Source organism: Sciurus carolinensis, chromosome 1, assembly GCF_902686445.1.
Source record: "Sciurus carolinensis chromosome 1, mSciCar1.2, whole genome shotgun sequence".
In the NCBI taxonomy this organism is placed as follows: Eukaryota; Metazoa; Chordata; class Mammalia; order Rodentia; family Sciuridae; genus Sciurus; species Sciurus carolinensis.
Window position 1 is genome coordinate 202,481,446 of NC_062213.1, and position 26,495 is coordinate 202,507,940.

Here is a 26,495-nt window from a genome sequence, read left to right on the forward strand (position 1 = left end):
ACGGGCTGGTGGGTCCACAGGCACCCTTCTGTGTTTGTGCTGGGGGCCCTTTGTCCTTGAGTGACCGCGTTGGCATTCTGGACTGGGTTAGTTCTGCTCAGTGGATCATTGTCTGCACTTCCCACGGGCCCAGCTGCTCAGTAGTGCCCAAGTGTATTCATTCCTGAACCCTCCTCGGCCCAGCCAGAGGCTCATTTATACAGATAAGGCTGTGTCTTCAGGATCCTTAAAGAAACAGCTCTCATTCCTCCCAGGGGTCTTAAGTTGGCATTTTACCCAGAGAAACTGTCTTTGCAGATATGAACCGACACCATTATTCCCTGTATGTCCACGGGTGCCGGCTTGTTTTCCTCCTCCGTCAGGATCCTTCTGAGGAGAGGAAATACAAACCTGCGGAATTTCACTGGAAGTTGAATCAGGTGAGCAAGTAAAGACTCATCAATTACACTTTTTTCTCTTTCCACACTTTTACTGGTGATCTCAGTTGTACATAATGGTGGCACTTATTACGTATTCCTACATGCACATAGTGTGACGATCTTTATAATTTGGTCAGAATCATTTCTCCACCTCCCTCCTCCTCCTGGTTCCTTGCCCTACCCTACTGATGTCCCTGCGATTTTCATGAGCCACACCCACCTCTTTTCCTGTTTCCTCTCCACCTTTCACATATGAGAGAAAATATGACCCTTGACCTTCTGAGTCTGACTTACTTAGTTTAACATGTTCTCAAGTTCCATCTATTTCCTGCAAATGACATAGTTTCATTTTTCTTTATGGCTGTATAAAACTCCATTGTGTATATGTACCGCTTTGTCTTTTCATCCATTCTCCCACTGATGGGGGCACCTAGGCTGGTTCCATAGTTTGGCTGTTGTGCGTTGTGCTGCTGTAAACAAGGGTATGCATGTGTCACTGTAGTAACATGACTAAGTCTTCAGGATAAATACCAAGGAGTGGAGATAGCTGGGTCCCAGGTGGCTCCTTGCCTAGTCTTTTGAGGACCCTCCATAGTCATCTCCCTGGCGGCTGTACCAGTGCCACCAGCAGGGTAAAAGCGTCCTTTTCTCCATGATCTCTCCAGCGTGTATTATTATTTGTATTCTTGAAATCTCAATGTTCTTTTAAAAAATGCTCTTTATTACTTGTTGATGAAACCTTACTTATTTGTATGCGGTGCCGACACTCGAACCCAGTGCCCCACCCGCTAGGTAGGCGCTCCACCACTGAGCCGCAGCCCAGCCCTCGGAGTGCTTTTGATTTGCAGTTCCCTAATTGCTAATGATGGTGAACATTTTTTCATTTATTTGTCGCCCATTTGTATCTCTTCATTTGAGGAGTGTCTGTTTAATTCATTTGCCCATTTATTAATTGGGTTATTATTTTGGTGTTACGTTTTTAAAATTCTTTATATATTCTAGATATTAATCCTCTGCCAGAAGAGTAATTAGCAAAGATTTTCTGCCTTCTGTGGGTTCTTTCTTGACGTTCTTGCTTCCTTTGCTGTACGGGAGCTTTCTGGTTTGGTGCCATTCCCACGTACTCACTCTTGGCTTTGTTTACTGAGCCTTGGGCACCTTCCTGAGTGAGTTGTCGCCGGGGCTGTTCACGTGGGTGTTGACCTCCACTTTCTTCTAGGAGGTGCCTTGTCTCAGGTCTGGTTCCTGGGTCTTCTATCCATTTTGATTCGATTGAGTCGACTTTTGAGCAGGGTGGTCTAGTCTCTCTCTTCCACACATGGATAACCAGTTTTCCCAGAACCATTTGTTAAAAAGGCTGCCTTTTCTCCAGTGTATGTTTTGGCATCTCGAGTGCAGTTTTTAAGAGAAATTAGCTTCTGCAACCTTGCACATGACTGGCTGTGAATAGTCACTGTATATTTATGATTTTATTTCTGTATCTGTGGTTAAGAGGATAGCAAATTAAATCTGTTTAACTTTTCTGCTGGAAGCCTCAGTTTTTTTCCACGTATTTATATGTAAAATATTGATATAAGATTACACATTTTAAATTCAAAATACTTTTAGATAAGGAGCATTTGCTAAAAAATTGGATTGAGATCCTTGTATTTGTTTATTCATTCGTTACTTAAGGCCTGGGCTCCAAGACCATGCTGAGGACCCCAGGGCGACGGAGCTATTCATGGCCCTTCAGCACTTTGGGGCACCACAGTATGTTTTAAACTTTCAAGCAACCTTGACATCGCTCAGAGCCCCCTGAGCCAGTAGCCTGAGTAGTAAATAGTTTTGATATTAGATCATATCACTTTCCTTTTGATGATGTTATATCTCTGCAAAGCTAATTTTCCAGCAGTTGCTGTGATAAAAAGCAAATATCCACAAAAAAACCCACGTGTCACAGGAAATGAGGGGACACTGTCACCTGGGAAAGGCTTCTTGGAATCAGAGCAGACCCTTTCTTCCCTTGATTGGACAAGAAGGGACTCTTTGGCCAGTCCCTGTTCCTAGCTTGCTTTTACCTGGCTCCTGGAGTTCACAGGCAGAGCCTGGCCTGGCCGGGCGTGCCTGTGGCTGCTGGAATATAATATTGTCTAAAAGGGCTACCAGATAGAAAGAGGGAAGGTGAGTGAGGAAGGACGAGAGTGTGGCCATGGGACAGGGGAGTGCTCGGCTGGTGTGTTCACCTCTTCCTGACGTAGTTTTATTTACATAAATATTTTTCAGCAGCTTTTACCATAATATTTTCTAAGAAACTAAAGAAAGGTATAATCTGGAAAAAACAGTTTATTACATAAATAGCCATTTTAGGTATGCTTCTTTTGTAGTCACCATGACCTGTGGTTACGTTTAGTTTCTTTTGGTTATGTATTTTTGAAAACTTAATTATGGAAAATTTCAGACATGTAAAAGCAGGCAGATGATCGTACAGAGCAACCCTGCAACCCTTCTGGCTGTGGCCAGCTCCTGGTCAGTCTTGCTCATTGTTACTCCCATCCCCCGTTAATTTTTGTTAACCTCCTCAAAAATAGCTTAATAATTTCCAAGAAATCCGAGGCAGGCCAGCTATGGCGGCACCCGGCTGGAATCCCAGCGACTCAGGGCGCTGAGACAGGGGGACTGGGCAGCTCCCACAGAGAGGGAAGTGCCCGGAGCTGCTGCTCGGTCCCTGTTGGTGAGATGCGTGCTGGACACCTCGTCACTAGACTTTTAAGTCCTCTCGTCGAGGAGCAGGTGTTCCTTGCGGGACCCCTTCTCCGTGCCCGCTGGCCGCTCTCTCCACGGCTGTGGACCAGAGGGCAGGCTGGCAGCGTGTGCTTCCTTGGCTTCTGGTAGGTCTGTGATGAGGAGTGGCACCACTTTGTCCTCAACGTGGAGTTCCCGAGCGTGACTCTCTACGTGGATGGTGTCCCTCACGAGCCCTTCTCCGTGACCGAGGATTACCCACTCCATCCATCCAAGATAGAAACGCAGCTTGTGGTCGGGGCTTGCTGGCAAGGTAAGGGCAGTGCTCCCCAGGCCTGGCCGAGGAGCCAGCCTCTGCCGCGCTGCTGCAAGTGGGCTGGTAGGGCACCCTACACCCATGCCCTCACTTCTCGACCTTTGCCTTTCCCTTCCTCCTGCACGTAGCCTTTCTGGGAACACTGCCGTGTCATGCTCTGGCACAGCCCGTCCGAGGTGCTCAGTAAAGGTGACTGTGGGCCCAGCACGCACATCGGCCTTCCCGCTTACTGGGAGGGAGCAGCACGGGGAGTGTCTAATTGTGGGAACAGGTTTACGAAGCATCTGCTTATCGAAGTTTCTAAGAACAAAGAGGCAGCGGTCAGCAATCAGGTGCAGAAACCGAGAGGGTGTGGGAATCTCTGGAGAGAGACTCTGCCAAGTGCTTAGCGTCTGGCAGGCTGATGGGAACCTGGTCAGGGAACAGGCCTGCTCCTGCCACGGGTAGAGAGCTTTTGTGGGGCATGTGATGGGTGTGACCCCCACCAGAGCAGCTGCACTGCTCCGTCCTGCTTGTGTGCTCCGGCTGTGGACCAGCTCCGTTACCATGACCTCCAGTAGTCCATAGTGTCTGCTTTGTAGCTGAAGAAACAGGCTCAGAGAAGTCCCAAGCCCACGGTTAACCAGGTGGGTAACCGCTGAGCCAGGATGTGAGCCTGGGAAGCAGTGCCCTCAGCAGCCTGTGCTCTGACTGGCCAGGGCGGGGCATTTGAACGTTTGCGGTGAGGCTGAGCCTTTGCTGATTTGCCGGAGCCTGGAGGCCCCTAGTCTATAGCATTCAGTGCACAGGCCCCTGTGAAATCCAGAGAACCGGTTAACCCGGAATGGAGCCCCTCATGCTGAAGGTATACCCGTGGTGCTCTGGTCACCGGTGGAGAACGGGCCAGTGGCAGGACTGTAGTGGCTGTAGTTCAAAGTCAAAGGACTTCGTGACACCACTTTGATACCTGCAGCTGCTGTGGCGTGATAGGAAAGTCCCCGTGAATTTTACTGGTGACAGGTTGCAGTTCCTGCCAGCATTGCTGTGGACGTCATCTACTTTCATAACCAAAGGAAATGCCAGATTGCAGAAGTTTTTCCCACTCAAGTTCACGGACCCCTTAGTCTCCCCTGGAGGTTCGTGTGCCCCACTTGACTGCTTCTTGTCATTTCAGGGCACCGCTGTCACTACATGAGCTCCCTGAACAGATCTTTGAATATTTTCTCTTCCTTAAAAAAACAATAGCTTGACTGGGGTTAGAAATTTATGGGGTGGGGGTGGGCCTGATTCCCAAGACAGATTTATTTTTTTTCTTTTGAATTGAACCCAGGGGTACTCTACCACTGAGCTACATCCCCCAGCCCTTTTTATTTTTTATTTTGAGAAAGGGTCTTGATAAATTACTGAAACTGGTCTTGAACCTGTGATCCTCCTGCCTCGGCCTCCCAAGTCACTGGGATTACAGGTGTGCGTCAACATGCCCGGCCAGACTTACTTATCTTGGGAGAATTCAAATTTCATAATTTTCTTGCAGATTCTTTAAAATGAAGAGAAACAAGGCAGTGTTTTGGCATGCACCTCTTCAGTGGATCCCAGATTTAATTTTGGTGGCAACCACGAGGAAATGGAATGCAAGACTAAGGAATGAGAAATAATGAGGGTTTTTAAAATTGATATTCTCAAATTTTCAATTCAGTGCTTCCTAGATTAAACAATAACTTCTGAATAACGTTTTTTAAACTAGAGTAAAAGTACAGGTGTGGACCTAAATGAGACACTTCATCCCAAAGCTTTGTCTCTGTGGTTCACATAAACCACCGTGTCCCACACTGCTGCCTGCGGCTCCTCTTCATGTCACAGTATCTCTGCTGTCAGATAGTGATCACTCTGTAGCCTTTCAACTCCCTTTACCTCAGCCATCTCAGCACCCTTAGCTGGAAAGTTCGCTTAAATTGCTGAACCAAACACATTCAAACCCTGCACAGTGTGGCTGACCATACGGAGGACGCCCTTCTCCTTTTGGTGGATGGGAAATGCTTTCCTTGCTAGCTTGTGGGGAGAAAGCTGGGCCCTGGGGAGCAGCTACATCTCCAGGACAGCAGTGTCACCTGCAAGGGCGTCGCATGGATGTGGAGGCTATGCTAGGCACAGTCTGGCCTGGCGCCTGGATGGCTCTCCCCACCTGCTGCACAGAGGTACCTCAGTAGACCACAGGGACCAGTGTCCAGAGCAGCCTCGAGGGAGGCGCTCCCCACAGCGTGGTCCTCACGTGTTGACCTGCACTCCGTTGGGGGACGAGCACCCGTGCTCTGAACCTTGATCTGCAGCTGCGGCAGCTGTGGCTGGTGCAGGGCCTGGGCTCACCCTGGCTTGTGAGGTCACTCGGGGTGAGGTCCTTAACCTCTGCTTGGAGAAAGTGCTTCCAGTGTCTTCTGTTGCTTAAAGGTCCAGGCAGATACAAACTCGTTTGGAGGTTCCAAAAAGCACAGAGGTGTGTTTACGCTGGGCCCTTGTGTGCGCCGTCCCACTGTGTCTGCGCAAACGCCATCCCTGCTTGGAAGGAGGGCAGAGTGGTCCCAGGGTTGGCGGGTCGTGTCGGGTCGCTGCTGCTAGAGTGCCCTCCGCGTGGCTCAGGTGGATGGGAGCCGTGAATTCCCTGTGCTCTTATTCTTCATATTTTAACCCTAATTGGTGTTGCAGCGGGGAGGAGATGAAAGACGGAGTAGAGGAAGGAGTGCGGGGTGTGGACATCACGTCTGGGGACGGGTGATCAAGCGCCAGCTTGCGCCCAGGTGGAATGTGTCCCACAGAGGGCTGAGGAGGGGTTTTCTCTTGGGGTTGTGTATTTGGTTGCTTCAAAACTGACTTCGCTGTCCACTTTGAAGAGCCTAACCTGTCGGTCCTTTTCTGTTGTCTGTCTTGCTTTTCTACAGAGTATTCAGGAGTTGAAAGTGACAATGAGACTGAGCCTGTGACTATGGCCTCTGCAGGTTGCTGGATTTTTCCCCCCTACAGTTCACTGTTGTGTTTCATTTAAAGATGAGACATTGATTCATTCCACGTGTCGCATGAAACACGCAAGTTGCATTTTGGTCCTGGATGCCCTCCCAGCGGCTTCTCTGCATTGTACTCCCTTCCTACCCCCACCCCGCCTCACGACCCCACGGAAGTGACCGCACATGGTCGTTCACGCCATCGCTCATGGGCTCTTAGTCTCATCAAGGTTACCCTGGTCCTGCTGCACAGGGCTCCCTGCCGATTCTCCAGGCTGGGTTTGGGAGGCCACCGCATGGTGCTCACGTGGCTGAGCCACAAGACAGGAAAAGACTCTTTTCTGGATTTTCTGTCTGATGGGTACCAAAGTTTAAATAGCTGTTTCTCAGAAATCTCCATCCCTAGTGATAACTTGCTGTGCGCAGTGCCCTTGCCAGACGAGACCCGTTGTTGAAGGTCTGTCTCTTCTCCTTCAGTTGAAGGCAGGGTTAGATTTCGGCTCTTTGTCGTAGTCCGTCAAGGGCCATCTTCTGGGGTTTTGTTTTCCTGGTCATGTCTCTGCTTCCTGGTTATCTTCAGGAGTAGGAGACAGAAATGAGGGGACTCGACAAACAGTGGCTTCCTGAAGAGCCTCAGCAGACCTGGCACAGGGCGTGGCTTCAGACGTCCCTGTGTTCCTGCGCGGCTCCAGTGTGTTCCCAGATAGGGAAGCAGCCCACAGGGCGCTCAGCTGGCTAGCAGGCAGTGGCCCAAAGGGCTGATAGGGAGTGTCACTGAGCTCCCCGGCGGTGGGTGCAGGGTAGCCACCATCGCCAGCGAGTGTGTGTCTGTGGGACTCTGATGGGCCCGCTCAGCTTCCTGGCTTGGGTGAGGGACCCCTAGCTCCCCTCCTCCAGGCCACATGCATGATCACAACGGTTTAATGTCTTCATTGCGCTTCCATGTAGACGGCAAGGCTAACAGGATGTGGTCTGAACTAACCCGCATGTCCCTCCATCGAGCTGCCACCACCGGTAACACTGCACTAGAAATGGACCAGGAGCGTCGGCCGTAAGCCTGACTTCTTTCTTCTCCCCCCTGTTCCAAAGGTGGCGACCTGCACATGACCCAGTTTTTCCGAGGTAACCTGGCTGGACTAACGGTGCGTTCCGGGAAGCTCGCAGACAAGAAGGTGATCGACTGTCTGTATACCTGCAAAGAGGGACTTGACCTACAGGTCCCTGAAGACGTGGGCAGAGGCGTGCAGGTAACGCTGGGCGGCCACCTGCGCTGTGCTCACGGGCCCCTTGGGCACAAGAGGGGAGCCCAGCGGGACAGGCAGACCTCAGGGACAGCGGCGTTTGCACCTGAGATGTCACCTTCCTGTAAGAGGGTCATGTCTGCTGGAATTAGCGAGCTTTTCTTTCTCAAGTCACCAGTTCAAATCAGTGCAGGCTCTTCCTCTGCCGGGGCAGCCAGGGCCTCAGCAGCCATATCAGAACCTCACTTCTCTCTCCGTTTGCTGTGACTTCAGATCCAAGCAAGCCCCAGCCAGTCAGCCTTGACCTTGGAGGGAGAGGACGTCGGGGAGCTGGACAAGGCCCTGCAGCACGTCTCCTACCTGAACTCGCGGCAGTTCCCCACGCCCGGCATCCGCAGGCTCAAAATCACCAGCACCGTCAAGTATGTCCCGACTCCCAGAGATGAGCTCGCTCTCCCTCAGCGACCGTTGAGAAGTGTGCGTGTTTAGGTCTTAAGACGCCCTGGCCGCCCTTCCCTGAGGACAGGCCAGCGCCACACTCCCACACGGTGGGGGCAGGAGGCCTGCCAATGGCAGTGGTTCGTGACGGGGCCGCGGTCCTCCCTCCCCCAGGCAGTGGGAAGCTGTGCAGTGCACCCCACCGGCCTTCGCACCTGCGGGTTCCCAGGTGGTTCTCGGGCCCTGATTGCCTCCTGTTTCTTGCGGGTAGGTGTTTTAATGAGGCGCCCTGCATCGCGATCCCCCCGGTCGAAGGCTACGTGATGGTTTTGCAGCCGGAAGAGCCCAGGATCAGCCTGAGTGGCGTCCACCGCTTCGCCCGAGCAGCGTCGGAGTTTGAGGGCTCAGAAGGGGTTTTCCTGTTTCCCGAGCTTCGAATCATCAGCACAATCACGCGAGAAGTGGAGCCGGAGGGGGACGGACCCGAGGACCCCACAGGTAACGGCCACCCCGCGTGCAGCCTGGCCGGGAGCACCCTTGCTGCCGCCCGCGCACCGTCCCTTTCCTTCTGAGGTGGTGGGAGGTTCCGTGCCTGGGAGGACTTCCGTCTTGCCTGGTGTCACTGGGTCTTTTTGTCTTTCTCTGCCGGATCTGCGGCTCTGAGGTGTGTCTCCAGGCTCAGTCCGTGGGAGGACAGTGGCCCCACCGTCTTGCCCAGGGTTCATTGAAGTGCCCTTGTTGGATTGATTGATTGATTGATTGATTGATTTGTCCTGGGATCTGGCCCAGGGCCGTGAGCGTGCTAAGCACACGCTCCTCCCCAGCCACCTCTCGGCAACCTCTGGTTCTTGCCTCTGTTGCTGGACCTGAAAGGGGGTGAGCGTGAGCGTGAGCGGGGGTGGGCTTCATCAGGGGCGACCGTCTTGCTGGCCCCACAGCCTCTGTGACTTCTGGTTGGGCCATTTCTGCAGTTCAAGAGTCCCTGGTGTCCGAGGAGATCGTGCACAACCTGGACACCTGCGAGGTCACGGTGGAGGGAGAGGAGCTGAACCCCGAGCAGGAGAGCCTGGAGGTGGACACGGCACGGCTGCAGCACACGGGCCTCACAGTGAGCCGCTCTGCCCTGGGCGTGGTCTTCACAGGTGAGGCCAGGCGAGCTCCCGCCACTGCCCCACACTGCCCCCCTCTGCACAGGAGGGGGACGCGGCGCTCACGTAGGATGGGGGCTAGCATGTGCCCTTAAAATGTCCCGCATGCTCTGCTTTGTTTCCCCGACTGGAAAGCCACAGACGTGTGGCCCGCTAGCTCAGCAACCCAGGAACCCGACTCCTGGCACTAGGGCCATGGCTCTGGCCCCACCCAGGTTCCTAACTTAAGCTACCAGGCGCTTTCTTGACTTTGACCCTGCAGGCGTGGACACCATGGCCAGCTACGAGGAGGTTTTGCACCTCTTGCGCTACCGCAATTGGCACACCAGGTCCCTGCTCGACCGGAAGTTCAAGCTCATCTGCTCTGAGCTCAATGGCCGCTACCTCAGCAACGAATTTAAGGTGGAGGTGCGTATAGGTCCGACCCAGAAGAGCCAGCCATATGGTGACGGAGGACCCTGTCTCTGGCCCTGATGTTGGCAGATGCCAGTCTGTAGCACGCTCATGGAGGCAAATGAGGCTGGTCCCCAGAGCGGTAGCCTGGTCCAGCCTGGGTCTGCCGTGGTCAGACCTGTGCCGCCTGTACGGTGGCTTGTGCTGGAGGTGGCGTGGCCAGGTTGAGCCACTGCTCCCTTCACCAGCTGCTGCAGCCCAAGTGGAGCCTGAGGAGCCCTGGGAGGGGATGGAGAGCCAGTGGCAGAGGATGCTGTGGCGCGGGACAAGGTCGTTGCTTAAGGTTTCTCACATGAGGCACGAGGAGCAGCAGGGAACTGCAGTCTTTGTAGCTGTGCCAGGTCGCTGGCTTTGCTGAGAGTGAAGTCGGGTCTGTGGGCTGAGGCAGGGACCTACCCCAGGCAGGGTCGACCCCGCTGCGGCTGGCAGTGGCCGCCGTCAGTTCACAGCTGAGGAGGGCAGCACCCTGCTCCGGAGCCTTCACGGCCTCTGCTGTGGCTTCTTCATCTCTCAAGGCCGCTGTGGTCTGGGGAGGTGGACCTGGAGTCATTCTTGGCAGTTGGTCCTCACCATGACCCCAGTCGCAGCAGAGGGCTCGCTCCACAATGCCGATGAGCGTTTTATTTGAGCCAAAGGGTAACTGATTAGAAAGGAAATCAATGGTCATGATTTCTGCTGCCTCTCCTGTGGTCGGGTTTTGAGGTCAAGGAGGAAAGTTGTACCAAGGCCTTCCTGGGTGACTAGGACCAGAGGTTTGTCTGCAGCTTTGGTGGATGGAGGTTTTGTAAAGTGCACTGTACGTGGATCATCAGCACAGCGGGGGACATGTGATGACATCGGCTTGTTCTAAGTGCTTACCCTTTTTTTTTTCCTGGTCACGGACGTGTGACTGCTTCCAGCTGGGTCCACCTCTCACACTGGCTGCTGCCCCCTCTCTCCTCCCGGACACGCTCGCGGTGCCTGTTCCAGTGATCCTCTCTCGCTGTCATCGCAGGTGAACGTGATCCACACCGCCAACCCCATGGAGCACGCCAGCCACATGGCTGCCCAGCCACAGTTCGTTCACCCCGAGCACCGCTCCTTCGTCGACCTGTCGGGGCACAACCTGGCCAGTCCTCACCCCTTCGCAGGTAGGACTCGGGAATCCCTGGGAGGAAACACTGAGCATCTTGCAGGGCCCAGGGGAGGCCCCTGTCTCCCCTGGCTGGGAGCGCGGCAGCCCTGCCTGCTCCCGTCACCGTGAGGAGGTGAGAGCCTGCCCGCAGCCACCGTGACCCAGCAGGTTTGACACCGGGCAGAGCTTTTCTGGTGTTTCCTAGTCTCTGGGGGTCGGGTGGAGCGTCCCGACCAGGACCGTGGAGGAGGGCAGGCGGGAAGACCCTCTGGCTGGGTGACCTCGCTGAGCCCTGTTTGTCCTTTGACTCAACAGTTGTCCCCAGCACCGCCACCGTGGTGATCGTGGTGTGCGTCAGCTTCCTGGTGTTCATGATCATCTTGGGGGTGTTTCGGATCCGGGCTGCACATCAACGAACCATGCGGGACCAGGACTCGGGGAAGGAGAACGAGATGGACTGGGACGACTCTGCCTTGACCATCACCGTGAACCCCATGGAGGTAGGTGCTGGCGGGCACCTCCGTGTGCCGGCCCTCGCACCCGCACGCCTCTGCCAGCTGGGGTCCTCCTGTGCACACGGGTAAACTGAGGCTCAGGGACGCCTTCTGGATGAGCTGGCTCCGGGCTGGCACTCCCTCCCGCTCTGTCCAGAGACAGTTCTCTGCTGAGGGGACTGAGCACCACCCTGTCCTGGAGCCCTGCGTCCTGGACTGCAGTCGGGAGAGGCCGCTGCCTGGGCAGTCTCTCGCTGGGGGCGTGTCCCTCCTGCTGCCACTCCTGGAAGGCGACACTGGGTGACTGGGCCTCGAGCTGCACTCATGCCACCCTCTCTTTGCAGACCTACGAAGACCAGCACAGCAGTGAGGAGGAGGAGGAGGAGGAAGAGGAGGAAGAGAGCGAGGATGGAGAGGAGGAGGAAGACATCACCAGCGCCGAGTCAGAGAGCAGCGAGGAGGAGGAGGGTGGCCCTGGGGACGGCCAGAACCCCAACCGGCAGCAGCAGCTCGAGTGGGACGACTCCACGCTGAGCTACTGACGAGCCCTGGGCGCCTGCGTCCGCCTCCCAACGTCTGCCACCCGTCTCCCGGCCCGTGGGTCCTCGATGTATAAAGTCACTTCAGCCAGCAGGTCTGCAGACCCCCATTGCTGATCGCCCCGCGCCCGCCCGGTGTGTAGGACTGTAGCCTCCCGCCCTCTGCCCGCCCCCGCTGGTCGCTCTCCCCCCAACCAGGAGCTGGCCCTGCCTCCCTGCCGCCTCCCACCGGCACAGGGCCACAGCACCACAGGCCCCTGCTGGCGGGACGCCCGCCTCTTGCACCTTCAGAAAAGTCGCAACGATTGGACTTGCTGACAAAGGGTAAAAATTGCTCATTCCCACCTGATAATCATTTTTTCTTTTCTTTTCTTTTTTTTTAAAAGTTTTTATTTTTTCCAAACTAGTGCATGTATAAAATGGCAGAATGGGGTTAATATGTAGATGATCAACTGACTTTTTAATATTTTGTAAATAAATTGGGATTCTCCATGTCCTTTGTGCTAGTGTAGTCCAGGACTGGGACGTAAAGTGGAGGGACCTGGCTCCGGCTCCCTCCCCCTCAGGAGACCAGGAGGGGGAGGCCCGCCCACCCTGGCCAGACTGTGGGGCTGTAGGCCTCCGTGTGCCGCTTGGGACCAGATCAGGGTCTGTGTTTGGGGTCTGGACCTAGCCAGGTCTTTTCTTGGGGATTCTGCTCTTCTGGCATGGTGTTGGGGTGGTGGGGTCCCCGCCTCTTAGGCACTCCTCCCAGGACCAGCAGCTCCCTTCGCTGCCCTCGGGGCCGTGTGCCGTCTGTAGCCGATGCTTCACAAATGTACATTCCCTGCTGCTGAAGGTCTCTGTGGAGCATGGAGACTGCCCGCCATGGTGCAGATCACTCGACCACTCAGTTGGGAGAGAGCTGCGGTTCCCTGAGGGATCCGCACTCGGAATGGAGGAAGAGAGACCCTGAGGCCCCAAGGCAGAGTGCTAGAATGTTCCAAAACCGTCTGCATCGCCCACCCCAGCCCCTGTGGGATGCCCCTGCGTCGGGGTCAGACCCTCACTCCAGCAGCCAGGAGTCCCGTTGCCCTGCTCCGTGGGGAGGCAAAGGGGAGAAAGCAATGGGGTCCGCGCCGCGCCGCTCTCGTGTACGTGTCAGATGCTAGACCGTAACCCGGGGTCGTCCTGCGCACCGTCTGTGTCCTCACTGCTCGTTTTTAAGGACACTGACGGCCAGGCTGTGTTGTGTGGCTGCCCTCCCACGTCCAGTCCCCATAGCTGCTGTTTAGACAATGGTAGATGCTAACACAGAGAGGGGTGTCCCCATACCATCTGTAGCCGCCGTGTCCCCTCCCGGATGTGTATATTGATGCTAGGTCGGGAAGTGTGTACACTACAATAAAGTTCTGGTTCTAACTCCAGCCCGAGTGGGGTCTGCTTTCTGCCGTGTTTTAACTCTGTGTTCCTTTGTTTCTTTTTGAGCTGAGAACGTAAAAACATAAAAAGGCTTTTATTTCTTTCCACTTGGCCTTTATCTCTCGTGACAAAAGGCTGCACAGACTCGGCCCACGTCAGTGATATTGAACTTGCCTTTCCCATACAGAAACATGAAACGACTTAAAAAAATAGAAAATATTCTCCCCAGGCACACAGACCACACACCCAGAAACTGCTGAGGGTGTGCAAAGTCTGCAGCCCACTCCACGGAGCACCCAGACACGATTCAATAAATAACATGACACACACGCACGCACGGCTTTTCCTATTGCAAAGGAGGTGGGTGGCCTGATTAATCTCAGCATTTAGTTGGGAACAAGAGTGTGACCTCTGGCTGCTGCAGACGATGCCGGTGCTCTGGCACCACAGCCATCCAAGATGGAGGGAGCTGGCCCCTGGAATCCCATTTAGGCTGTGCACCTGGGCTGCTGGGGGGCAGCCGCTGCTGGCCCTGCCAAGTCCTGGGAGGCTCCTGAGAGATCAGCAGTGACCCAGCAGGTCCTGAGTGGGCTACTCGTGCATCAGGATTACCAGGGATTTCTTTTTAAAAACTCGTTTTTGTGTGCAGTGCTGGGGATCAAACCCAGGGCCTCATGCATGCTAAGCACATGCTCTAGCACTGAGCTCTGCCCCAGCCTGCTGTGGGTTTCTAAAAGCCCAAGTTCTGGCCGCCTCACCAGAGGGCTTCAGAAAGCTGGGAGAGGCCCAGGAACCTGCAGTAGGGACAGCTGCCCTTGTCCAGCCCTTTGGGAAGCCTGAGGCTAAGCCTGGACCATTTCAAACCAAGTGCCCTCAGAGAGAAAGATCCACCTCCTGCTGCCGGGATTACTCCCAGCAGGTTCTCAAAGGCCAGCCCGGGGAACATCAAGCCCCGTCCCTTCCTTGAAACCTGCCGGAGCAGGCAGCCTGTTCACACTTCAGTGCAGACAGCACTCTGACCTTTCACCTTGACCAGGACCAGCTCTGCCGAGCACATAGTTTTGTACTATCCTTGGGGGAGGCAGGCTCCACCCCAGCTGTAGAGGTTCGGTAAATAGTTTGGCTATTATTTTCTTACCCGCAGATAAAAGAGGTGGGGGCACCTGGTACCCGAGAGTCACTTCAGCAGTGACGAGCAAGCTTCCCTGAGTCTAGAGGTACCCCGGCTTCTTCGGGAGCTGCCCGGGACTTGGTCAATGGAGGACAGGCAGGGTGGGCCACACAGGTGGCAGGAGGTGAGCTGGGGATTGAGGCGTCCTGTCTGGACGGGAGGCACCAGGTAACTGCTGGGCGGGGAGCCGGGGAAGAAGGCTCCCCACGAGGTCAGTCCTGCTGGGCGAGATCCACCAGCTGGAAGACGGGATGCCAGTCCTCAGACGAGCAAGGTACGGCCTCAAGGTGCCCGACTCAGTGCTCTGATGGGGACACAGGGACAGCGCCCCTCCTCTGCACAAGGATGCATTTCCATTTATGGCTGCTTGGTTCCTTAAATGCTTCGAGTCATAAATAAATAACCAGTGTAAACAAAAGGCAGTTGTGTGGTTCTTAACATGAGGTGCAGTTCAGGCTTTTAGGCCCCTTCTAGGACAACCGAGGGGCTCTGGCCCCAGGACGGTTTGCCAGCGAGTGGCGGCTGGGAGGTGGCCGCTATTGCCGGTTGTCCTTGGACACGTTGTGTGCCAGCCAGTTCACCTTGGTCTTCCAGCTCTCCCTCAGGGCTTCGTTGAACTTCACCCGGAAGTGCTTTAGCGCCTCCTCCTCCGTCTTCCCTAGCGCCAGTGAGTCCTGGGACAGAATCATCACAGCAGCGTCCATATTCGGGGGTCCTCTCCCGCCACGCGGGCAACCCTTCTGCTTCCCGGTACTCCCGTCCCCTTGGGGTATTTGAAATTCCCTCCTAAAAGAACTGCAGGCTGGGGATTCGGAGAGAGCCACCCACATCTCCCTCGGGAAAGCTCTGACCCCAAACCCACACAGATCCCCTGGCCTACCCTCAGATTGAGATGCCAAAGGTGTCTTGGCCCTGAGGCCACCAGATGGCCAGGCAGCCTCACCTTGACTGTGAGAAGGGCAGGAGCAGCTTTAGGAAGTGCCCTGCAGCGTCCGCAGCCAGGCTCCCCCCCCCCCCCCCCACCTGAAGACACGGAAGGAAGAGCATCCTGCAAACCTAGAAGGAACCTTATCTCATGCATGGAAGACACTGAGGGCACGTGGGGTGACCAAAGGTCACGGTGCGCCTGCAACTGGGCAGGGCTAGGCCCAGGTAGCTCACCGCTCTGGCCACTTCCCACCAGACAGCACTGCTGGGCCTGGGATGGCATGAGGGCCCCGTGGGCAGGCCTTGCAAAGTGTGTGATGACCCCTGGCCTGCCTGGGGTGGCCCTGCTGGCGTACCTTCAAATACTGGATGTCTTTGGAGCAGCTGAGCTCAGGCAGGCCTGCTGCCCGCATCAGAGCAAAGAGGTGGAGGAAGAGGAGCCCGTGGCGCCGCAGGATGGTGTAGGCCCGTTCGCAGTAGCCCCGGAACCTGCAGGAGGCAGCCAGTGAGGCCCTGGGCTTCCCAGTCACTCCCAGCCCAACGCCAGCAGCCGGTCTGGATTCAAGCAGCACTTGCCCCGAGTGTCTGCCCTCGGCCTGGTCACGGGTGTGCCCAGTTGGTCCTCTAACCAATGCCCCTGCCCGGGCCTGTCCCTTATGCCACCCACGGACCCCCTCCTCCCGCTGCTCAGGAGGGCATTCTGGGGTTGGGGGTGTGCCTGCAGAGAAGGCAGCACCCCTGGGGTGGAGGCCAGAAGGTAGGCTGAGGGCTGAGTCCCTGTCCCTGCCCCCTGGCTGGGGCCCTGGCACCCTCACCTTTCGAATTTCTCGCTGTTACTGGTCTTGCCCTGCTGAATCACATGGACGAAGTCATAGGTGAGGATGAATGGGACTCGCTCCCGGTTGATTCCAAACTTGGTCTTGAAATTCCCCAGAAAGTGGCCAAAGTCAATGTGGAACAGCTGAGGGGGGGGAAGGGCAGAGACCAAATAGGCGTCACAAAGAGAGGCTCTGGGGAGAGACAGCCAGGGGCCAGCAGGCCAGGGCTGGAGGACAGGCCCACAGGGCAGCTGCCCACGGTGCCCCTTACCTGCCCATTTTCACGGATCATGATGTTGTCGCTGTGCCGGTCACCAATGCCCAGCACGTAGGTGGCCACACAGTAGCCTGCACAGGAGAGGGTGAACTCCTCAATGGCTCGATCCAGGGCCTCCCTGGGTGGGGAAGATTGCAAACCATAGTCGTACCATGGAGCAGCTCCTTCTGTTTGCCCTCCCCTTGAATCTGGCCTTGTAACTTGCTTTCATCAACAGGACATGGAGGACATTACTCCAGAGCCTAGGTCACCCTGCCCGGCTTGAACTTGCCCCCTCCTTGTACCATACAGAGAAGCCAAGGCCGATGTGTTAAACGAAGAGAGGCCACATGAAGAGGCATGACTGACAGCAGGTCCCTGGGTATGTTCTGGGGCCTTGGTAGACCCTCTGGGCTCAGGCGAAGTCCCAGATGCTAGCTGTCTCACCAGCCATTTCAAACCAGAGCAGAACCACTCAGTGGAGCCCACTCAGGCTGCAGATTTGTGACTGACAACACAGCGTGGTTGTTTTAAGGCCCAAAACTTTACTTAGCCTTACACAGCAATCAAAACCTGACACTCAGGAACAGTGACCTTCCCGTCCCACCCCAACCCAGATGTGGGCTGGTCCTCGGCTGAGCCCAGCAGCCAGGGAGCCTGCCACAGGCCTTCCCTCTCCTTCCACTCTAGCGAGCCTCCGCCAGAAAGGAGGAAGCATCCACTGGGGGAAGAGACCTACCCGGGGTTCTTGGACTTGAGCCAGTTGAGCAGGGCGTCCTTGTTGAAGGCGGCCGTGGCTGCCATGTTGCTCTTGTTCAGCTGGATGTTGGCAATGGTGTCCGAGTGCAGCACCACCTCGATGAGGCCCGTGCGGTCACCAGTGGGAAGGCAGCCGTAGGGGGTCATCCTAGCATGCGAGAGGAGGGAAAGGCAGACACTGGCCAAGGACATTCTCTGGGGCTGCTGGACCCCCAGGAGCGTGAGCCACCCAACAAAGTCGTAGGGGATGCGGCCATTCAAGTTGCTGAGGTGGGGGAGGTACCCTAGATGCAGAGCGCGCCTTGGCTGGGCTCTTGTTTGCCCTGAAAAGAACGAGCCGGGGGCTTGGAAGAAGGGGCCACGGCTCCCCAGGCTGCGGCAGGAAGCCAGGGAACAGGAGCTGAGCCCCAGGAATGGCCTTCCCATGCGCCTCCAGCTGCTCCTCTGAGAACAGCCCCCTCCCAGCTGACAGGTGGTGACGGCTCTGACCAGGGACTCCTCCAGAGGCACAGGCTCTGGCCCTGTTACAGGCCCAAACAGGTGACTTATAGAGGCCCCCACCTTAGGTCCAGGCCCTCCTGCTTCCACAGGACGTCCATGAGCTGGATCATCTGCAGGGTCAGCATGTCCTGGCGGAGGTCTGCAGGGGCCAGGAGGAAGGGCAGGAGTGTCTGGTGGGTTTCCCACCCCTGCCACGTGCTCTGTCTTTTCAGGGTACCCCCGGGGCCCCTCCCGAAGGGCAGTACAGGCCCGGGTGGGCAGGCCAAGGCCTCAGAATGTCCCCTGCCCAGCCCGGCTCACCATCCCCGTTCTTGAAGATGATGCCCACGCTGCCAGCACTGCCTGCCTCCTCGCTGCTGTACATGATCCACAGGGGCTTCATCTTGGAGTCCATGAAGGTGCACTGCTCCACACTGCCAGCAGAGGGCAGTGTTGACCTCGGCAGGCGGGGGGGGGGGGGGGGGGGGGGGTTCCACCTGGGGAGGGGGCACAGGGGGTCTCCACAGGGGTTGGACTCCGGCTCACCAGACTTCTGCCAGCAGCGTGCTGGGGTCCAGTGGGGACTGCAGGTGCGAGAGGGCCTCCAAGTAGGTCTCCTGGCGCATGCACAAGTGCATCAGCTCCTTGGTTTGGGGCTTGGTGGTCTTCTGGGAGCTCAACTTCACAAAGTCATTCAGCGCCTTCAGCTTGCTCAGTGCTTCCCCCTGGCGGGCAGAGTGGAAAAGCAGCAGTGGGCATGAGCCTGAGCCAGAACCAGGAGGGTCACTGTGAAGGGGCCAGGGCTGACCCTGCCTGGAAAGGGCTCAGGCGCTCTGGGCTTCACCTGCTTCATCAGCACCTTCATGTGGTGGGTGCTGCCCCTGCAGTAGGCCTCCATGATGAGGCCAAAGCGCAAGGCCACCGACGGCACGTGCATCTCAGAGCTGGAGGGAGAAGACAGGGCTGAGGCGGCCAGGAGGCCACACGGCCCCTCCCCCACCCAGGAGGGAAGAGGTCAGCAGGCCAGAGGACCCTCGTCCCTAGTGGCCTTCCTAGGTTCCCAAGGAGCCAGCTGGGGTGCATTTAGCTACCGAAGGTGCCAGAAAAGGAAGTGGCCGATCTTGCGGTTGGCCAGGGCCCGGTCCAGCAAGAATTTGGTCAGCTCGCAGTCCAGGTAGGACTCGTACTTGAGCACCTGCACCAGCTGCAGCAGGTACTGGAAAAGCTCGTCGTCCCTGCAGGGAAGGAGGGCTGGTGGGTCTGGGGCTCTGACCCTCAAGACGGAGGTCTGCAGCTGGCAGGTGGCTGGAAAGGAGGGCGAGGCCAGCCTCATCTCCAGCCAGCTCCGCTCCAGGTTGCAGGGTTGGCCGTCTCAGTGGGAGCAGGGAGCCTGGGGCCTCGGCACCCATCTGGGACTCACGTCAGTTTCCGCAGGGACTTGATGGCGAAGGAGCCCACGTGGCAGTCGGGGAAGCTGAAGTCCAGCAGCTCCAGGGCACTCAGGACAGGCAGCTCGGGCCAGGAGCACAGCAGGTAGAGCATCTGAGGGTGCCGTGCCGTCAGGGGGCGGGTGGTCCACAGCCCCCTACCCGGCTCAGCCCCTGGTGCCATTCCCCACCCACCTGGGCCACATCCTCGTGCTTGTTCCACTTGGTGACCAGCAGCAGTCGGGCCAGGGCCTCTGGGAAGTGCTCCTGCACCTCGTGGCGCATCTTCCACACCAGGTCCTTCTCGTGCTCATACAGCTCCCCCGACCCCCGCCGCTCCAGGATTTCCCGCAGCTGCAGCTGCTAAGGGACGCAGGCAGGGTGAGGGCTCCAGCCCAGCGCTGGCTCCACGCCCCGCCAGGACCCCAGCTCACCTCCTCCTCCGTGGCACGCCCACGCTCCCCATGACGCCCCAGCTCCAGGATCTGCAACAAGTGGCCCTGCTGTCAGCTCCCCAGGCCTGCAGCTAAGCACTGCTGCTGACCATTCCTGCTGGGGGGACCGTCCTGCACACTGCAGGGCATTCGGCAGCGTCCCTGGCCTTGGCCTGCCACGTGCCAGGAGCACCTCTCCCACTGGCTGTGACATCAAATGTCATCAGACATCACCCAACATCCCTTGGTGGGCCAATAACTCCTGGAAGCCAAGTCAGCATGATGCCCCAGCCCCTAGTGGTGGGCAGCCTGGGGTGGCCGATGAACCCTCTGACGCTCCAGGCAAGTTCCTGATCAGCCCTCAGCCTTCAGGAAGGGCCTCACTGACCTTCTCCAGGGCAGGGTAGTACACAGGATGGGGGGCCACCTCGGGCAGGCAGATGACCAGGGTGGCAGCACTCTCGGTGTTGGGATTGCTGCGCACGGTACCCGTGGGGTTCAGCAACTCTCCTTTCTCATCTGAGGGCAGGGACAGATATAGTTGTAGGGGAACCAGTTCTGGGACCCCCTGCCCCTGGAAAGCCTCTCCCTGCTGGGCCTGGGTCCACCTGGGACAGAGGGCCACATGTAGAGACAGCGCTCTCCAGTCTTGAGCTGGTCCTTGTAGTCAAACAGCATGAGGTTGGCCCAGGCAATGGGGCAGTCCTGGGGAAGGACACCACAGGTCAGAGACAGCCACGCACCAGCCTCTGCAGAGTGGCACCTGCAGAGTGGAGCCAGCCTCCAGGCCAAGCAGGAGAGAAGGCCAGACCCCATCGAAGGTCTCTCACTAGACCAGGAGGAGGGCAAGGACCCGCTACCTCCCTCTTGTCAGGGTCTCGCAATGAACCAGCAAGACCTCTTCCCTGCTGCCTGCATCTCCACACCCGGCTTCCAGAGAAACCCGTCAGTCACCCCAGTCCCAGAGCTGGCCCAGGTCCAGAGGCAAGTCACATCCTGGGCCTAGTGACTTGGGTCCACCACACCCCTTCCCCAGGCGGTCACTGACTCAAGCCTTTCTGTCCTGAGAACACTGTCCTTCCACCCAGGGAGCTGCCCCCTAAGGACCACAGGCCTGGGCCAGATATTTCAAGTCAGGTTGCTTATCAGCTGTCACTCCGGCAGGGTAAGGAGCCAGACTGGTATGGGCAGGGAGGCTGGGGTCCCCAGGCCCTCCCAGGTCCGGGTCCTCAGGGCGCCTGCTGTGGAAGCGGGGTGGCAGAGGCCCTGGCCAGGGGTTGCAGGGCTGTCCGAGGCCTGGTCCCCTCCCAGCCGGCCCACCCACCGCCTTCTTGGACTTCTTCTTGGTGGAGCGCGCCTTCTTGGCCTTCTCCACCACCGCGTAGAGTGCGAAGCAGAGTCGGGCCATGCGCGGCAGGTCACAGACGCTGATGTCGAACTCCAGGCGCTGCCTCCACACGGGCTCCGAGCACACGCTCACCTCTGAGCTGGACACTGTCTTGCACAGCATCTCGTTGCCGTGGAAGAGCCCGGCCTGCACCACCAGCTGGGGGAGGGGGCGCCAGGCGCAGGGTGAGGAGAGCCCTGAGCCCCGCCCCGTCTGAAGTTCCAATCCTCCCCTTGAAGGTCCCCATTTGCACAGGGGTCTGAATCTACTTCCTGCATGGAAGGTGGTCCAGCAGAGTGAAGGCTGGCCGATCAGTGGGACAGGTGGCCTTGGGGTAGTGGGTACCTCGGGAAAGTCAGTCTCAGCCCCCCTGGCTCTGTGGGCTCACTCAAGGTCTCAGTGTCCCCATCAGGGCTCAGGAGTTCCAGGGTCCCTTCTGGTTCTAACACCCTCTCACTCCCATCATGCTCAGCGTCTTCTGAGCCCCGCCTGGCTCATACGACTGCCTGAGCAGCCCTGGTGCACCTGCTCCAGCTCCGCCCTGCTGGCCCCTCCCAAGAGCCCCGCCCACCCGAGCCCCTCCCACCCAATCCCCCAGCCTCCACAGACTCCCAGCCTTGCCGGGCTTGTAAAATCATGCCAATAAAAAGTGACCCAGGGGCTGGGGAGATAGCTCAGTGGTAGAGTGCTCGCCTCACAAGCACAAGTCCCTGGGTTCAATCCCCAGCACCACCACAAAAAAAAAAAAAAAAAAAAAGTGACCCAGGCAAGACACCCCACCCTCTGTGAACCTAGGCAGGCACACCGTCCCACAGTGGGACAATAATCTACCTCTGCAGGTGTCCTGAGGACAGGGCAGCTGGGAGGTGCATTGTCCCCCAAACCCAAGGGGGCCCAGCTTGAGGGGTGGGGTGTGTGCAGTGCCCCCAGCTCTGGGCTGGGGTGGGGGTGGCCCCAGGAAGCACCCTGGCCCAGCTGGAGCCAGCTCCTCTGGTGCCTGACACCTCTGACCAGGCCTGGCTCCACAGCCTCCACCGAAGTCAAATACCCAGTAGCAGCTTGGCCCAGGTTTCCACGAATTGGCCTCCCTGGCCTGCTGGCCTGCTCCCCTCCCCTCTTCCTGTTTTGAAGCGGTTCACAGCCACTCCAGGCAGGGATGTTGGGTAATGTGGTCAGGTGGCTTTCGTGTGACACCCTCCCACTCTTCTTCCTCTGCTGCCCCTCTAGGCCACAGCCACCTTGTTTGTGCAAAAAACACCCGCTCCCTCACCTGGCCCCCGAGCCCTACCTTCATCCGCTCATCGGCATTGACTTTGCTGCCCTGGATCAGTTCGAGGCAGAAAGGCTGCTCCAGGGACCACAGGGACACAGAGGATGGCTAGAAAGGAGAGGAACAGGCTGAAGTCCCAGCTCGCCCCCTGGCTGGGGAAAGGCTGTGGCACTTAGGGTGAAGGGGAGAGGGTCACAGGTTTGTGGCAAGGCTCAGACACTTGTCCCCAACACCACCCTTTATCAGAAAGTCTGCCACGCAGGTGCTCAGGAGTCCCAGCCCCCTGAGAGCTGCAGAGAAGAAGGCAGCCCATGAGCCCAGCAGCTCAAACAGGACCCTGCCCTGGGTGTCAGCTCAGGGCCCCGACTCTCCGTAAGGGCAGGACCCTTCAAAGTCCCCTGGATCCCGGCTGGCCTGGGTGCTGCCCAACAGGCTCTAGGGTTGGCCAACAGGTGGGAGGAGGAGATGGAGGAAAGGAAGGGGAAGATGCAGCCTCACCTTCTTCACAGGAACGGGAGGCGGCTTGGCACGTGGTTTCTGGACCGGGGTGGTGGGGTTGCTCTGCGCGTCCCGCATGGCGAGGATGGAGGAGGAGTGCACCATGGTCAGGTGGGGGGTCAGCCCACTGTGCAGGCAGCTGCAGATGTACTGGGATGGGTGCAGGGAGAGAAGCCAGTGGGCGGCTCGCCACTCCCTGGGCCCAAGAGGCCCCGGGGCCAGCTCTCCCATTCCACCCTGGCGGTCTAGGGCGGCAGGGGGCCAGGGTACAGAGGGCCGGCGCAGGCCTCACCTGGAACTGGCAGAGCGGGTAGCTGCCATAGAGGTACTCGTGCCTCCCGTTCACCTGCAGCGCATAGTCCTCGGGCTGCTCCTCCAGGAGCTGCCGGAACACCGTGGCCTTCTTCCGGAGGGCGCAGGCCATCAGTGCTAGCGGCATGTCCTTGGTGGACACCTGAAAGGTGAAGCTCTCCTGTGGGGAGGAGGGAGGGTTGGCTGCTGCTCTCAGGCCCCTGGGCTTCTGGGGGCAGGGGCAGGGGCAGGGTGCCTGTCTGCCTTTATTGGCTGTCCCCAAGGGTGAGCCCCACAGCAGCAGGGCCCCGGGGTTCACTGACGAAGACACCAGCACACACCCAGGAAGTACTTGTCCCCGGAGTCAAGGCCCCGACCCCTCGGCGAGCTTGCCTGGTGGGACGCTCGGCTGCACCCATCCCAAGCCCGCACACCTGGCAAGTGCCATCTGATGCCCCTAGAGGAGGGGTCCTGGTGACTGGGGAGTTCAACAGCCAAAGGGCCTCATGGGCAGCAGCCAGCCCAGCCCTGGGGCCCAGGAGCCATGGCTCACCTCGCTGCCCTCGAACTTGACATTGACCAGCAGGGCCCGGCTGGGGCCGCGCGCGCCCCTGGCGCAAGGCTCCAGCTGCAGCGGGAAGCTGTACTGCAGCCAGGCCTCCCAGCCCAGCTGCTGGCGGCGCGCCGCCGCCTCCTCGCAGAACTGGCGCATCTTGGCGCGGAAGTCGCTGACCTCGGGGTCGCGCAGGGAGTCGAACTCGTGCAGGCCTGCGGGGAGGGCGGGTCAGCGCCGGGCCGCGGGCGCCCGCCACTGCCGCCGCGCAGCGCGCCCTACCTTTGCCGATGAGGAGGCTGATCTGCGAGTTGATGAGCTTTTTCACGCGGTCGCCCTCGCGGGCCACCAGGCGCAGCACCGGCAGGAAGGGCTGGACGTCGCAAAGCCGCCGCTGCTCGTCCTCCAGCTCCTGCTGCTCCGCGGTTTGGTTGACACAGGTGAACACGTAGGCCTCGGGGTCGCTGAGCATGTGGAAGAGCGGCTCGTACTGGGCGCGGTGCCACAGCACCTGGAGGGACAGTCACCGTCAGCCCGCCGGCCATGACAGCTGCTGGAGGCAGGTGGAGGCCTCTGCTCTGGGGATCCCACCCTGGGTGACCCACAGAGAGGGCAAAGGGAGCCCCCAAGAGCATGGCCTCCTCAGACCCCTTGGACCCTTGGGACCAACCCTTGGTGGTAAGCAGGCTTCCTGTCCCTGTACTCTGAAGGGCCCTGCTCCACCTCCTCCACAGTGCACATGGCCCACCTAGGCTACCCACAGAGACAGCTGGACTTGACATTTTGGGGCTCATCAACCTGCTTTTCATATGTTGGAAACTAATTCAGAAAAGTTTAACACAGCCAGGGGCCAAATAAAGGGCAGTGCTGGGTGAAGGCTGTCGCGAGCGCTCTTGGGTGAGGCAGGCTGCTGCTGGAGGCAGTGGGACCGTCATCACCCCAGCCCAGAGCAGCCAATGGTGGTCTGTCATGCAGCGGAGGGCCCAGGCCACCACACAGCCCGGGAGACTGGTATGAGGGTCCAGCTATGTCATTACTGGACACTTCGTGTGGTAGAACAGCAAACGTAATTCCAGCGCATCCCATAAAGCAACCACTGTGACCATATTCATTAACATAGATCAGGACTTGGCACATCCAGCTTTCAGGCAAATCTGGTGGGCACCTGGTTACTGGCGCACAGTCACGGCCACCAGAGACACATTACCTAGGGCTGCTTTCACCCCTCCCAGGCGATGGTGGCCTCAAGCAGTGGCAGAGTTGAACCACTGTGACAGATAACAATAGCCCACCAAGCCTCAGTGCTTTAAACCTGGCCCCTCAAAGTGATAAAAATGTGAAGAAATCAAAACCACTTTGAAGTGAGAGGTGGGACCCGGAGGACAGGGGTGATGTGTGTTACTGTAGTGTTTAATCACATTGTAGGTAGTTCTGTAAGCAGAGAAAATGAACTTCATAATGATATTTACAGGAAGTTTATAACATGAAAAGATGTGACTATGCTCACTCAGAAAAAGGACGTGAAAGTTCATAATCTGAATTTTCGAATAAAACAACACTGTAGATAGAAAAGAGGAAATGGCTGAAGTACTGACTGTGACTCTCTTCTATGACTGGATCACAGGTAGGTCTCTTCTTATTTTCCAAAATTCGAATGGGTCCATATTACCTTTTTTTTTTTTTTTTTTTTTTTTGGTACAGGGATTGAACCCAGAGGCACTCCACCACTGAGTCACATCCTCAGCCCTTTTTTGCATTTTATTTAGAGACAGGGTCTCCCTGAGTTGATTAGACCTTGCTAAGTTGCTAAGGCTGGCTTTGAATCTTCCTGCCTCAGCCTCCTGAGTCGCTGGGATTACAGACACGTGGCACCACACCTAGCTACTTTTGAGGTAGAAAAAATAAAAGAAGGAAGAAAGAGAGAGTAATATTCCAGGAAGTAAAAAAACAAAAACAAAATCCGTTAAGTATGGTCCATTGCTTCTATCGTTTTTTTCCTGCTCTCAATGATAGCTTTTAAAATTCTGAAATAAGTTCTTGCCCTCTGGCAGCCCAAGGCCTGACCCATTAAGTCCAAGTTTGTAAGTGGCAGAAACCCTTTGAAAGTCACAGGACAACACCTACCAAATACCATCCTGATGTTCAGTGCTTTGCCTCAGTAATTCATCCTGAAATTTATTCAGTGGAACCTAGGATTCTCTCCAAGGATGCTGTGCGCTACCATCAACGTGGCAGCAGGTTTAAAGAGAAAACCCTGCAAGGCTCTTCAGTGGCCGTGGGCAGACTGTGGTCCCTATGGTGACAGCATAACGTGGGTCAAACTTTCAAAGTTCCATCCCGGCCCTGGAGGCTTCACAGTGACCGGGGCTTGTAGCTAGCCCTCCAGTACTAGGAAGGGAAACATACTGCTCCGGGGAGGTTAATTCAGGTGGTCAGGGGAGTTTAACCCCGTGTTTGGAACAATTCTTTATATCCATCAAAATTTGCATCTGAGACTCCCAATCTGAGGAACGACGCCTGTCTTTCTGAGCTCCCAGGGCTGACTGAGGACCAGGCAGTACCTGCTTGATGGTGCTGAGGTTGGCATTGCGGGACACAGGGAAGTTCAGGTAGACCCCTGTGGGCAGCAGGAAGTCGACCACCACGCTCTGATTTTCCTCCTTGGTCCAGAATTCCATGGGGCAGTCAACCCCAGGGGGCATTCTGCTGTGTTACTTCTCAGTGGCCAGGTGACCTGAAGAGGAAGCAAAGGCAGAGTGAGCCACCCCGGCTGTGCTGGGCCAGTCCTCTGAGAACGGTGTGTGGGGGCCTCGGGCAGCAGCAGGCTCGGGGCTGAGCGCCAGCCTGTGGCACACAGAGCTCCCACAGGGCCCACCTGCCCAGGGAGCTGCGGCTCCTACTGCCCCAGGTCACGGGGCTCAGCTGCCTCTCGCCCCAGCGGACGCATCTGCCTCCCTCACGGCAG

The 26,495-nt window shown here is 57.3% G+C and overlaps 2 protein-coding genes across 9 annotated transcripts in view; one reads left to right on the forward strand and one right to left on the reverse strand.

The window, feature by feature from the left end:
- Clstn1 (calsyntenin 1) overlaps positions 1 to 12,350 on the forward strand; it is a 60,558-nt gene extending 48,208 nt beyond the window's left edge. For 2 of the 4 annotated variants that reach the window (XM_047523297.1, XM_047523281.1), the window contains 11 exons: positions 298 to 419; positions 3,294 to 3,456; positions 6,372 to 6,428; positions 7,521 to 7,678; positions 7,946 to 8,094; positions 8,382 to 8,608; positions 9,082 to 9,252; positions 9,521 to 9,666; positions 10,706 to 10,841; positions 11,141 to 11,325; positions 11,664 to 12,350. In XM_047523297.1, the coding sequence (XP_047379253.1) occupies positions 298 to 419; positions 3,294 to 3,456; positions 6,372 to 6,428; positions 7,521 to 7,678; positions 7,946 to 8,094; positions 8,382 to 8,608; positions 9,082 to 9,252; positions 9,521 to 9,666; positions 10,706 to 10,841; positions 11,141 to 11,325; positions 11,664 to 11,861 (1,712 nt within the window). In that variant the 3' untranslated portion in view covers positions 11,862 to 12,350. The remainder of the gene's footprint in view (positions 1 to 297; positions 420 to 3,293; positions 3,457 to 6,371; positions 6,429 to 7,520; positions 7,679 to 7,945; positions 8,095 to 8,381; positions 8,609 to 9,081; positions 9,253 to 9,520; positions 9,667 to 10,705; positions 10,842 to 11,140; positions 11,326 to 11,663) is intronic. The other 2 variants (XM_047523287.1, XM_047523293.1) reach the window with 1 other exon arrangement.
- Positions 12,351 to 14,273: 1,923 nt separating this feature from the next.
- Positions 14,274 to 26,495, reverse strand: part of Pik3cd (phosphatidylinositol-4,5-bisphosphate 3-kinase catalytic subunit delta) — a 45,286-nt gene continuing 33,064 nt past the window's right edge. For 3 of the 5 annotated variants that reach the window (XM_047523256.1, XM_047523244.1, XM_047523247.1), the window contains 22 exons: positions 26,092 to 26,264; positions 23,813 to 24,041; positions 23,531 to 23,745; positions 22,979 to 23,158; positions 22,687 to 22,836; positions 22,207 to 22,296; positions 20,856 to 21,077; positions 20,140 to 20,236; positions 19,920 to 20,050; positions 19,532 to 19,582; positions 19,293 to 19,460; positions 19,091 to 19,212; positions 18,762 to 18,905; positions 18,515 to 18,614; positions 18,217 to 18,395; positions 17,992 to 18,104; positions 17,752 to 17,830; positions 17,171 to 17,338; positions 16,447 to 16,570; positions 16,173 to 16,318; positions 15,714 to 15,846; positions 14,274 to 15,104 (listed from right to left, as the gene is read on the reverse strand). In XM_047523256.1, the coding sequence (XP_047379212.1) occupies positions 14,967 to 15,104; positions 15,714 to 15,846; positions 16,173 to 16,318; positions 16,447 to 16,570; positions 17,171 to 17,338; positions 17,752 to 17,830; positions 17,992 to 18,104; positions 18,217 to 18,395; positions 18,515 to 18,614; positions 18,762 to 18,905; positions 19,091 to 19,212; positions 19,293 to 19,460; positions 19,532 to 19,582; positions 19,920 to 20,050; positions 20,140 to 20,236; positions 20,856 to 21,077; positions 22,207 to 22,296; positions 22,687 to 22,836; positions 22,979 to 23,158; positions 23,531 to 23,745; positions 23,813 to 24,041; positions 26,092 to 26,232 (3,120 nt within the window). In that variant the 5' untranslated portion in view covers positions 26,233 to 26,264 and the 3' untranslated portion in view covers positions 14,274 to 14,966. Of the gene's footprint in view, positions 15,105 to 15,713; positions 15,847 to 16,172; positions 16,319 to 16,446; positions 16,571 to 17,170; positions 17,339 to 17,751; positions 17,831 to 17,991; positions 18,105 to 18,216; positions 18,396 to 18,514; positions 18,615 to 18,761; positions 18,906 to 19,090; positions 19,213 to 19,292; positions 19,461 to 19,531; positions 19,583 to 19,919; positions 20,051 to 20,139; positions 20,237 to 20,855; positions 21,078 to 22,206; positions 22,297 to 22,686; positions 22,837 to 22,978; positions 23,159 to 23,318; positions 23,435 to 23,530; positions 23,746 to 23,812; positions 24,042 to 26,091; positions 26,265 to 26,495 lie in introns of those variants that run through there. The other 2 variants (XM_047523262.1, XM_047523271.1) reach the window with 2 other exon arrangements.